Raw genomic sequence first — 10,903 nt, forward strand, 5'->3', positions numbered from 1 at the left:
AATAAATATTTTTCAATCCTGAATGTATTTTTATTCATTTATAGGAATTGCATGGAGCATATCTCTATGCCTTTAAATCTAAAAGTAATATTAGCTTTTTCATTGTGAATATGTTTAATTCAAAATTTTAAATAGAAAATACAGTGTTTTTCAATCTAACTGCATCCAATTGAATCTAATTGAATCCAATTGAATCCAATTAAATTCAAAAAAAGTATTCGCTACTTAAAATACGCATTAAGGAAAGAAAAAAAAAATTCAATCCATTTTAATTCGTTCTGTTTATTTCCATAATTTCTCGTTTACTTGGTTATTATCAGTCTATTTTTATTTTTAATGCTAATTACATATTAATTATTTTCTTGTATATATTTGCCTTTATTTTAATAACAAGGACATGTGTTATATTTTTAATATTACGACACCTTTAACTCGTTTATATGATGCAAGTCTTCTCAGAAAGCATAGCAGATGATCTCGTCCGAATCATGAAAATTTAACGGGATCACCACGTATCATCATCCCGTAGCGCTCTCTACCTGCTGTGTCCAAGATTAATTCACAATCGCGGCCACAGAGTCCTGGGCCCCCGAGGACGAGGACCCGTGAGAACTCGACGGTGGACGAGAGGGAACGCGGAGAACGCGTCCGCTCGCCGTTGCGGGAGGTGTGTCTTGATCGGTTCCATCGCGGTCGCGCGGCGGCCAGATTTCAACCCGAGACATTCTCTCTCCTCGGCACCGCATCCTTCCGCGTGAATCTCCCATCCTCTTGGTGTAACACACACACGCACGCACGCGCACACATATATATATACAGCCGCGGCAAGAGATCGCCCGTACATTCCACAGGAGGCGGGTGGTCGCCGCGCTGGAGATGTGAAAGATTCCGGTGTGGACTCCGCGAACGAACCGCAGAATGGCTTTCCTGTGCCCCGTACGCATACGTCGCGGAAAGAAGAAGAAACGTAAGTAAACGCCTGCACGAGTCTGTATAGAAAAAGTGCAAGAGAGAGAAAATGAGACGGAGAGAGAGAGACAGACAGAGAGAGAGAGAGAGAGAGAGGTGAGAAAGATGTGAAGATCGAGAGGGCACGGCACAAGTTTGGTCGCAAGGGCCAGTTGTCACATTCGGCCCGATCACCTGTTGCTCGGGACCGGTTATGCAGCTTCCACCCTGTAGCCTCTGTGAAACGAGCCGGGCCGAGTTCATGCGTCGATTACGCGCAACTTTCGATTTTTCTTTCCGTTGGAAAATGCAAAATCATCTTCTCGTATAAATGTCACGTTTTAAAGTGGATTATTATTGTTACTGTCGCTTTTTCAAAGTGCCTTGTAGAAGCAACTTTCATTTATTATATAAGTATTGTATAAAATTATAAAATTCTTCAAAGTATCGAGTTTTCATTTTTTTTTTTTAAACTGTAAATTCATTCACATTTATGATAAATTTTCAATTTCAAATCCAGCCGGAACACACAACTTTAATTTGGAGAAAGACTGTGGGACAGGTGGTAGTGGGCTCGGTCTGGGTACCAGAGTGCCATTACCTCCAGGTCGGATAACTGGAAGCGCTAGTATTGAAACTCTTGTAAGAGTCGGTATCGAAAAGGAGAATGGACTCTCTCCGGACAGTAAAATGGTCATTGTGCATGACTTTACTCCCTGCGTGGACGATGAACTTCAAGTCAAAAGAGGCCAGGTTAGCGACTGATTGCATTGTTCTCCGACAGATCTATATATTACAAGCGGCACGCTATTTATATTTCATATGTAGCAATTTCTAATACATGTAATCTGAATGTCTCCTCCTTCTTTTACTCAATGCTATTTTAATTTGTCAAGAGTCCTCATTGTTTTTATTTAAGTCTTTTTTTATCTCTTCTTTTGCTTGCATAAAAATCATACAAAACAAATATTAAGAAATTATATCTTCGTTAAAAAAAGATAGCATTAAGAAATCTTTACGTTTCAGGTAGTAAATGTGCTTTACAGAGAAAACGATTGGGTATACGTAATAGCAGCGGACACGCGTATGGAAGGTTTCGTGCCACACTCGTATTGCGCACCATACACATCGCAGCTGGCGGAATTGACGCTGGCCAACCTGAATAACGTGAAGAAGAAATTGCCGCGATCCAATGAGAATGACTGCGATCTTCTTAGTGCGGGCCGCTTGCAGGAGGCGCAACAGACCGATACCGGATCGGCCTCGGATTGTGAGAGCTACGCACGAAATAACATTACTACCGCGGATGTCAATGTCAATCGCTCCAACATCACGCAGTCCCAGAATTCTATACAGACTATATCGTCCCAGCCGGACGTACATCCCTTCTTCAAGGTATTAATTGATTAGCTGAATGCCATAAAAACAACCCTATTCCCAATTCAATATATTTTTGAGTTTTCACTTGACACTCTAGACCTGATGGGTCTATTACATTGGATCCACTCAATTCTAAATCTCTCTGAAATGTGAAACAATTCGATTTTCTTGATGTTACATCTGTAAACTTGAATTATTCTCTTATTAAGATATACTTAGTATTTATTCTTTTTTATGTTATTTTTAATCCTTAAAATTAATCAGTGCTTTTTGATTAATAAATTAAACATCAATTAATTTCAAGGAATAAAAATTTCAACAAATAAAAGACATAACATTATATTGTAACACTGTATAAATTAAATAGCTCAGCATCAATAACTGTGTCATAGATTTTGGCTTCGACTTCGGAGGATTAAAATTTAATTAAAATCTTTCCGATATTAAAAATTTTTAATTGTGTAAAAATATTGGCACTTGTGAATTAGATATAGTATTTTTTAATCTCGTTTAACTCATCAGCGAGAAATTCTACCGTGCGTCTCACAGGATCCATCAGCCGGAAGATACATTGTTCTTTACACCTTCGTGGCACGAGATGAAAATGATGTTAGTGTCGAGAGAGGCGAGTTCGTAACCGTGTTGAATCGCGACGATCCAGATTGGTTTTGGGTGCTCCGACATTGCGATGGCAATGAGGGTTTTGTACCGTCCGGTTTCGTTTATCCTGGTCACGTTCTTCATTCTTATGCGACAGCCACTACGACGGCCACCACTGCCTCTACAAATACAGCATCCACAGACGCTCATAGTCCAGGTTGGCTCTTTGGATGAACCATTACATTATTCAACCACATTAAATCATCTCTGGAAAAGTTTTCTAGAATATATATGTCAATGATAAGAGTTCAATGGAGTTCTGTAACTTCTAATAGCTAGGACTACATTTGTTATCAACCTTTTATAATTATCGATTTAACAGTGTTCATCTTGCAGGTAAAGGTACGGGAGGCGAGTCGTTACAACAAAAGGGAGTGCGAGATTTCCGGGACGAAACGACGGGTACGGAGTTAGTGGTGCTTTACGATTACAAGGCACAGGCGCCAGATGATCTATCGGTGAAACGGGCCGATTGGATATACGCGGATCTGGGAAATCAAACGGTGGATGGTTGGCTCTGGGCTTACGCGCCCAAGACCCGCAAGTACGGTTTCATTCCTAAAGCGTACGCGCGGCCCCCTGCCATGACTAGCTTATAATTCGAACTGTTAGGGAAGGAAAAAACTCGCTTGACTTTTTTAAGTAAGTCCGCAATACTGTCTTTTATCGTCTTGTGTATCGTCCTTTTATATATTGTACGTCGTGCAAAGTATGTGCAAAGAGCGAGATAATTAATGTTTTATTTAAATATGTACATCAGATTATTAGGATAATGCAAAAATGAATTTAGCTGATTAGGCTAAAAAATGAATGATATTTTTAAGGAATAAACGAGAGATTATTGCGCGATACAAGATGCAATTTTTTCAGATCTTCCATTCGCTTTGTCCACTTTTCCTGTATGGCCCTAATTTATATTGGATGGGCTTACATTTTTTAAATAGTTCAGAAATAAAGACATACGTATATTAACAGAACACATGTTTAATGTACAATAACATTTACATTGAGACTGGTACAGCCGGAGGTGATATGGCTGATTAATCCCTCGTGAAGAACTATACAATCACCAGCCAAGAAGACTTCACGTGGACATTGAGCGACTCTCAGAGACGTCACAGGGCCTGTGTACGTGAGCGAACGAAATCCCCCGTTCTCGATGCTATCGACAGCCTGTTAAACCATTCAAGTGTCATTATCCATTTTTAAGCACTGATACGTTTTCATCTTATACGCACAAATCGATCTGGCGAATACCTGAATGCTACACCGAAGTCTGTCAGCCGTGTCGCCGACGTCTAATCCCGCCACCCAGGCAATGATCATGTCCTTCTCGCACTGGCCTTCTCCGCCGGCGTGCATCTCCTCACGACACGCGTAATCGTGGCTGCTGTGCAGACGCGCTGCCAACACCGGCAGAGGCAATCGATTCCGATACTTAGGATTTATTTGAATGCTACCGAACAGCCTCGCTGAGGAATCTCTTATTGTTACAAAAATTTCTGATTAGTTAAGTTAGACACGTTTATAACATTAATTGCGAATATTGTACGATTTTATTTAAGAAATTTCTCTCTCTTAATTTTAAATCAATCGTAAATCAAATTCTTATTCAATGTTTTTTTTTTTTTTTTATTAAAAGAGATCACTTATTTTAAAAAATAAGAAATAAGGAATTAGAAATATATATCGAATGCACCACTTTTGTGTAATGTTTAAGCGACGGTACTAACGAGAGTTTTCCGGACACCAGTAAGAGAGCTAAACATCGACTGGAGTTGCAGGAGAGAGCTCCGTAGCTGACGATAAGTGTGCTCTCGGCGCCAGGTTCGACACTGAGGACAGGCACTTCTGGATGATCGAAAAGAAAGTGATGGGTGAGTGCCGAGAAGGCGACGTTCACCGAGCAATCTAGACGTGGGCAACGTATGGGTCTGCGAGAGCAATCGACCAAAGAGGGACTTTTGACTTTGATCTCGCAGGAGGATCGATCCACCGCACCATTTCTCCTTGTCATCTTTGTCATTAGATTGCAATAGCCAGGCTGCTGTTGATATTGTTTCCCGCAACTTTCCACTTGCTCCTCTCGCCGCAGATTGCCTCGATCGCGATCAGCGACGTATGAGATGGCATCCGATTCGTAATCTAACGTTTTATTATTCCCTTCGCCTACCGCCTTATTGAAATTGCAAGCCCAGTGATTGTGATGCGGATCGTACGTTCTCGGATGTATGTTGCGATCGCTGTTTCTATCTTGGAAGAAACTCGTGTGTGATCTTCGAGGCTGAGGATGCTCCGCAACTAAAGGATATGTCTCTCATTTCATACGATATTTAATTTTTATTGAAAGCGTGATGATAATTAATCGCACGTGCCAACTGATTAATTATCGTCACTTGAGTCATTATTTAGAGATTTATATATAAATGCTTAGATTTTCTAAAAATTTTTCTACTTTGGAATGTTGATTTCTTTCGCCTTAGAAGAAATAAATATTGCAAGGCTATCTAACTAGAGATAAGAGCTATCTAATTAGATATAATACTTTAATTCGTTATTAGAATATATAGGTTTTAGTAACTGTGAAATATTTTTCTAATTTTTAAATAGTGTAATAATTTGGAATAATTTTATGTTTCATAATTTTATTTTTCACTGTTTTGTTTTACTCATGTAGATTTATTGTTATACCATATTTATGAAAAATTCAAGTATTGCCATTTTTTTGAAAATTTTAAAACTTCTAAAAGTAGGTAATAACAAAAAAACTTAATGCCTTATATGATTCTTTAGCATCACAAAAATATATCGTGTTACGAGTTAAAAAGACTATTATTATATATGCTAAATATGTGTAATATGTGTTGTACAAAAAATTTTCCGAAAATCTCAAACTTCCTTTTTTTAGGTCCCTGCATATATTAGCAATTATGATGAATATTTTATTGACCTGATCGGATTGAAAAGTTTCGTATACAACGTTGACATAACAAATAGCTCTCGGAACAGTGTGGATCCTGTTCGGAGTTGGCGACAGTTTCGCCGAGATTTGCGTCGTTGATGATAACATGACAAATCGCGCACTGTTCAATCTGTGCAGTTTTCTGCTCATTTTCATTCACTTCTTCTTGGTTTGTATCCACTTTCTGAAATTTTCCATCTTCCTCTTCGCTCCGATCTTCGTCAATTTCCTGTTCTTCTTCTTCTTCTGCTTCATCCTCCGTAGCCTCGCAAGAGAATTCCTTCCTTTTTTGCATTCTGTTTTCATTATCTGAACACTTTCGAATGAGTTGGTGATAATTTAATCCCTACAATGCGAGATATGCAGACAAATAAATAGATACATTTCTCTTTATTTAAATGACAAGTCCAGCGTTAATTATTTATTTAGCAAAATTGCCGAGAATATTCGGGCAAACAAAATTATTAATTTAAAAAAAATTCAGCGTATTGGTTATCGTAAATAAATATTAATGTACTAATTAACTGTATATTTATCATACATTACACATTATCGGTAAACAATATTTATAGTAATTAAATTTCGCAAAAAATAGACATAGTCTTTTTACAAAATTTACTCACTGTCAAACAAACTATGCTCGTGATTATAATTGATGAGAACAAAATATACTAGATTGCGTTTACAAAAGTTATGTAAAAACATTAAGAATATATAATCTCTTTTTATCGAGTAAATTTTGTGATAAGCGAGTGCAATTTGCGTCTTTGTTGTCCGCAGTCTCGTGCGTACAGATATCACATGCCTTGCGATGATTATTTGTCACGCGGCCGTCGGCTTTGGCGGCTTTATATTCGACCCTCTCGCTGTCCATTTCTTCGTTCTTATCACTGTCTTGATAACCTTTCGTCGATGACGTGTGTGTCCGTAATCGGCCGATTTTCGCCACGAGCGTCTAACATAACACGCGAGATTATAGTTTCCGGTGTCTGAAACTCAAAACATCTTTATGAATGTACTTTTTTTTAATCTTTCAAAATTATTGATAATTTCATGTTTAATAATGTACATATCATCATCACATTTTCTCTTGGCGACTTTGTTATTTTTTACATGACGTATCTCTGTAACTGAGCTCTTTAGCTAAAATTTATATTAATAGAGACCAATTGAAAATACTCGCAAGACTAACTCGTAAATATTACATTTACTCGCTATTTTATTTTTAGATAACTTATCTACTTGAGTTTGCTAATTGACTCAAAATTAGGCAAGCAATTTATCATTAAGCATTGCATGTGTTATTGCATTAAACATTATACTGTTTATACACCTACAAGAAATAATCGACTGCTTATCGACGAGCTTACCCAGGTCCAAGGAATTAATTTTCTCTCCTTAGCAATTAAGTATATTTCTACGGAATTTAAAGAAGAAATATATTGTAGAGCAAGATGAATCTTTTGAATTTCCGAAGTGATTCGTGACACAATAAATTATTTGACAACCGATTGAATTTCAATTGACAAACGTTCTCGATTCGCTGTAATTTAGTCTAAGAGAATTTACATTCGTCAGAGCCAGAAAATGCTCGATACACCACGGTATTTAGATCAGATGTAAGGCCATCTTGACGTCTCTCGGAACAAAGAAGAAACAGGTCGCAACGATATCAGTGTAATATCGTTGTAAGAAAATTCGATGCCCGATTCGTGCTTTCCTCCCGCAGGTCTTAAAATCGTTTTAAATTTAATTTATATAGAAGTTTGTTTTTACATCGGCAAAACGATACACGATATAAAGCCATTGACCTTTAGCTCGTTGTACAATCGATGCGCTCTGCCTCGATATCTATCTGTTTGTGCGAAAAATGTCCGATATGTAGGTATATCTGTTATCTATGATACAGCTATACTTTCTGCATTTATAAATTAAAAGCAGGCCGATAACTGTCGAAACTTTTACATTACACTCATAGAAAAGCGTATCTTGCAAAATAAAGTTAATTTTTTGTTATATTAAATACTACGATAATAATCACTGGTGAATAAAGTACACATGTAAATGCTTATTAAGAAACACGTGTTTTATTAAAAAAGCACATATTAAAAGATTAGAAAATAGTAAATGATACGATGCGTACATCGCCTGGTCGGTTTTTTACAGCAGGTATATGCCTAATTGAAACTGTGTGAGCGTAGATTTATATTTAATTAATCGTGCTGATACGACTCAATGATCACATTCTTTGATCGCAATGCTGTGATTACGTTTTAATATAAATAAACTATTAATATCTAACTAATTCGCGATGATTTATATAATACATATCGTTAATTAACGTTGCAGCATATATTTAATAACCAGCTGCTGAATAATCTGCAGCAAAAACTACAGAAGTATCTTTTGTAACTCCTCGAAAACGATTGTTGTTAAAGCTATATTGCTTCCGTTGCAACATTTCATTTCCGAGTTTTTTATGAACGACATTAACAAATCTCTACACACGTGTTAAACGCAGAAATCACTTATCCTAAGCGATTTATTTTATCGCATTCTTGTACTTATTTTTTAACATCGCTCGTCTTTGTCTCCGGACAATCGCTGACCAGCTTGTGTCTCACGTTCGCTAATCTTTCCGCGCTAATCGTCTGTATATTACTCAGATGAGGAGAATTTTCCAGCAGCGTCTTTAAGTTCTGTTTACTGCTTAAATTGATCATGCTGCTACTCTTGCCTCTAAGCGTCGATAACGTGGACGTTTGTCTGAAGAGCGATAACAACGGTAACTCTTTAATACTGGTGGTTTTACTCGCAAATCTCTTGGAAATTGAACTTTTGTCGAGTTGGTCCGCACTTCCAGTATCCAAGGATTTGGCGGACGATAATAATAAATTCTTTAATTTTATCGGACTGGAATTGGCACTGCATGGCGCACTTTTTTGCAAATTAGAGCTAGATTGTGATTGCAACAATGCGATATCACTATGCAAGCTCTTCGAATATTGGCTGACAACGGGAGCTGCTGCGACATGATGTCCCGATAAACTAGATTCCTTAGGCAGGAACTCGATATTAGAAACTTGCGCGACATGTAAATTCGTAAGTTGTATGTGGTTCTTATTGACTAAAGTATCATTTGTATTACTATAGCTATCTTTTTCAGATTCTTTATTCGTAACATTGGCATTATAAGGGATATTAATGTCCCAGCTGCTCTGCGTTTTTCTATCCTTAATATTGAATTGAGAGATTTTGTTTGGCACGTATTTCGATATATTTGCGCTTCCCGCTGAACCAGTGATCTCGAGATTAGATGTACCTCTATTTACTGGACTATTATTCAACGATTTTGAAATATTGCTCTTCGCCAACGTTGATGTACCTCGTAACGTTGTCGTTGAATCAATCGTCGTGCATGATTTTAGCAAATGCGGTCTATCGCTAAATCTGCCCCTTTCGATAGCCCCCGGACTTTCAATTAATCTTGTAAATTGATTTGAAGTACGCGTATTAGACAGTTCAGATAAGGAATTGTAGCACGTTCGGTTCATGGTGCTGACTTTAACTGCATCTTGTAGTTCGGAAGAACTGTGTGCATCGCGCTTCTTAATGTGCAACGAATTCTCGATCGACAAACGATTTAACTTTTCCATACTGGCTTGCAATTCGAGCTCCCATTGTGTGAATTTGCTCTCGCTACCATCAACGGATCTCTTATCAAGATGTTCCATGTCGTTCTTCGTTAAACAAGGTTTCTGTAAATTATAGATAAATGATAAAAATCGACATTGAAATGCTTTCTACAAGATTTATCATTATGTATATATTACTGACCTCGATAGCATGTAGTTTTTCGTTGTTCTCGTTTTCGTTATATCTAATGGAAGATATTTTACGACTATCAGAATCGTTGAACTCGCTCTTATACTTTTGGTGCGTGTCTGAACCAATGAGCTCGGCACCGACGCCAGGTTCTCGCGGTCCATTAGCCACAATATCTAGAATATAAACGTAACGTTTATATAAAAAAAAATAATTGTTTTTCACATGTCTTTAAAATATATTTCTCCGTACCATAATCTCTTCGTTGCTGATGAATCTGATTACTAATTTCTTCCAACGTTCGGAGACTTGTTGCGTAATTACGTTTGGTTTCCTTAACAGTTTGTTGCAGGAACTCTACTCTCTCCTTCTGCGTAGCTAACATTTGATCGCACTGGGTCTTCATCTCAAAGTACGGTCTCGCTTTTACTATTGCATGTCGGTGCTTTTCCTCCAATTGAAATAGCTTCTTTTCGGCGTCATGGAACAACATCGCTTTTCTGTGATGTTCTCGACCGCACTCCGCTTTTTGATTCTCCGCATCCATGACCTTCAATAAAAAATATCATTTTATATTCTATTCATTATATTAAACTTTTTTTATTAGAAATCGATTATTAAATTAATTAACGTAGGGCGAACAGGAATAAATAAGATATAAAATCAGGATATTTTTCAAATGTTTCACAATACTTTGAAAGGAAATTACATGATCATCGTGCTATGCGTTTTACATTTATATTTACTTTAATAGTCGCATGATTAAGCATATCCTGCCATGCCTGGTCAAAATTCCACTCATGTTGATGAGACATGAATCGCGCTTCGGCCAGAGCCACTGTTTCCTTTGCCGCTACATGAATTTCGCTGGCTCTTTGAAACAGCTGCGCCTGTTGTTGACACTGCACCTGCAAAATCGTAAGAGGAAATGTCTTATTGATTCACTTACATGACATTTCAGCTAATTGTTACGCATTTAACGCACTTAATGTGAAACAACTAGCGTTTATAATTTGCAATATGATAAATTATTTTAAACATGAGATATTATATTCAGTACAACACAAATAAAATGATCAGAAATTTTTTTCTATTATATATATATATATATATATATATATATATAAA

The 10,903-nt window shown here is 37.2% G+C and overlaps 3 protein-coding genes across 10 annotated transcripts in view; 1 reads left to right on the forward strand and 2 right to left on the reverse strand.

The window, feature by feature from the left end:
- The first annotated feature begins 403 nt into the window (after nucleotides 1-403).
- On the forward strand, nucleotides 404-3,602 carry LOC108749682. 3 transcript variants are annotated; one of them, XM_018488555.1, is made up of 6 exons: nucleotides 404-667; nucleotides 820-967; nucleotides 1,469-1,701; nucleotides 1,975-2,343; nucleotides 2,851-3,145; nucleotides 3,325-3,602. In XM_018488555.1, the coding sequence occupies exons 2-6, from the start codon at nucleotides 919-921 to the stop codon at nucleotides 3,585-3,587; spliced, it is 1,209 nt and encodes a 402-aa protein (XP_018344057.1). In that variant the 5' UTR covers nucleotides 404-667; nucleotides 820-918; the 3' UTR covers nucleotides 3,588-3,602. The 3 variants fall into 3 exon arrangements, with proteins under 3 accessions (XP_018344057.1, XP_018344055.1, XP_018344058.1); XM_018488553.1 differs by having other exon boundaries at nucleotides 404-967; XM_018488556.1 differs by having other exon boundaries at nucleotides 405-967; nucleotides 2,878-3,145.
- Nucleotides 3,603-3,960: 358 nt separating this feature from the next.
- On the reverse strand, nucleotides 3,961-7,972 carry LOC108749681. 6 transcript variants are annotated; one of them, XM_018488549.1, is made up of 7 exons: nucleotides 7,520-7,972; nucleotides 7,288-7,367; nucleotides 6,756-6,939; nucleotides 5,939-6,296; nucleotides 4,722-5,289; nucleotides 4,246-4,471; nucleotides 3,961-4,161 (listed from the first exon to the last, which is right to left on the reverse strand). In XM_018488549.1, exons 3-7 carry the CDS (start codon nucleotides 6,822-6,824, stop codon nucleotides 3,973-3,975), a joined length of 1,410 nt encoding a protein of 469 aa, XP_018344051.1. In that variant the 5' UTR covers nucleotides 6,825-6,939; nucleotides 7,288-7,367; nucleotides 7,520-7,972; the 3' UTR covers nucleotides 3,961-3,972. The 6 variants fall into 6 exon arrangements, with proteins under 6 accessions (XP_018344051.1, XP_018344049.1, XP_018344052.1 ...); XM_018488547.1 differs by lacking the exon at nucleotides 7,520-7,972 and having other exon boundaries at nucleotides 7,321-7,513; XM_018488550.1 differs by lacking the exon at nucleotides 7,520-7,972 and having other exon boundaries at nucleotides 6,756-6,905; nucleotides 7,288-7,513.
- Nucleotides 7,973-8,021: 49 nt separating this feature from the next.
- Nucleotides 8,022-10,903, reverse strand: part of LOC108749684 (SH3 domain-binding protein 5 homolog) — a 5,682-nt gene continuing 2,800 nt past the window's right edge. Inside the window, exons 4-7 of the mRNA XM_018488562.1 lie at nucleotides 10,522-10,683; nucleotides 10,028-10,325; nucleotides 9,788-9,951; nucleotides 8,022-9,708 (exon numbers count right to left, since the gene is read on the reverse strand). Coding sequence (XP_018344064.1) covers nucleotides 8,515-9,708; nucleotides 9,788-9,951; nucleotides 10,028-10,325; nucleotides 10,522-10,683 — 1,818 coding nt within the window. The 3' untranslated portion in view covers nucleotides 8,022-8,514. The remainder of the gene's footprint in view (nucleotides 9,709-9,787; nucleotides 9,952-10,027; nucleotides 10,326-10,521; nucleotides 10,684-10,903) is intronic.

The sequence above is a fragment of the Trachymyrmex septentrionalis genome, unplaced genomic scaffold (assembly GCF_001594115.1).
Source record: "Trachymyrmex septentrionalis isolate Tsep2-gDNA-1 unplaced genomic scaffold, Tsep1.0 scaffold31, whole genome shotgun sequence".
NCBI classification, from domain to species: Eukaryota; Metazoa; Arthropoda; class Insecta; order Hymenoptera; family Formicidae; genus Trachymyrmex; species Trachymyrmex septentrionalis.

Coding starts and splice junctions, on each gene's coding strand:
- LOC108749682 (XM_018488553.1), top strand. CDS start 919: ATGGCTTTCCTGTGCCCCGTACGCATACGTCGCGGAAAGAAGAAGAAA. Junction 2,344..2,850: donor ACGTACATCCCTTCTTCAAG/GTATTAATTGAT, acceptor TTAACTCATCAG/CGAGAAATTCTACCGTGCGT. Junction 3,146..3,324: donor CACAGACGCTCATAGTCCAG/GTTGGCTCTTTG, acceptor TTCATCTTGCAG/GTAAAGGTACGGGAGGCGAG.
- LOC108749681 (XM_018488549.1), bottom strand. CDS start 6,824: ATGGACAGCGAGAGGGTCGAATATAAAGCCGCCAAAGCCGACGGCCGC. Junction 5,290..5,938: donor AAACTTTTCAATCCGATCAG/GTCAATAAAATA, acceptor CATATCCTTTAG/TTGCGGAGCATCCTCAGCCT. Junction 4,472..4,721: donor CTGGTGTCCGGAAAACTCTC/GTTAGTACCGTC, acceptor TGTAACAATAAG/AGATTCCTCAGCGAGGCTGT.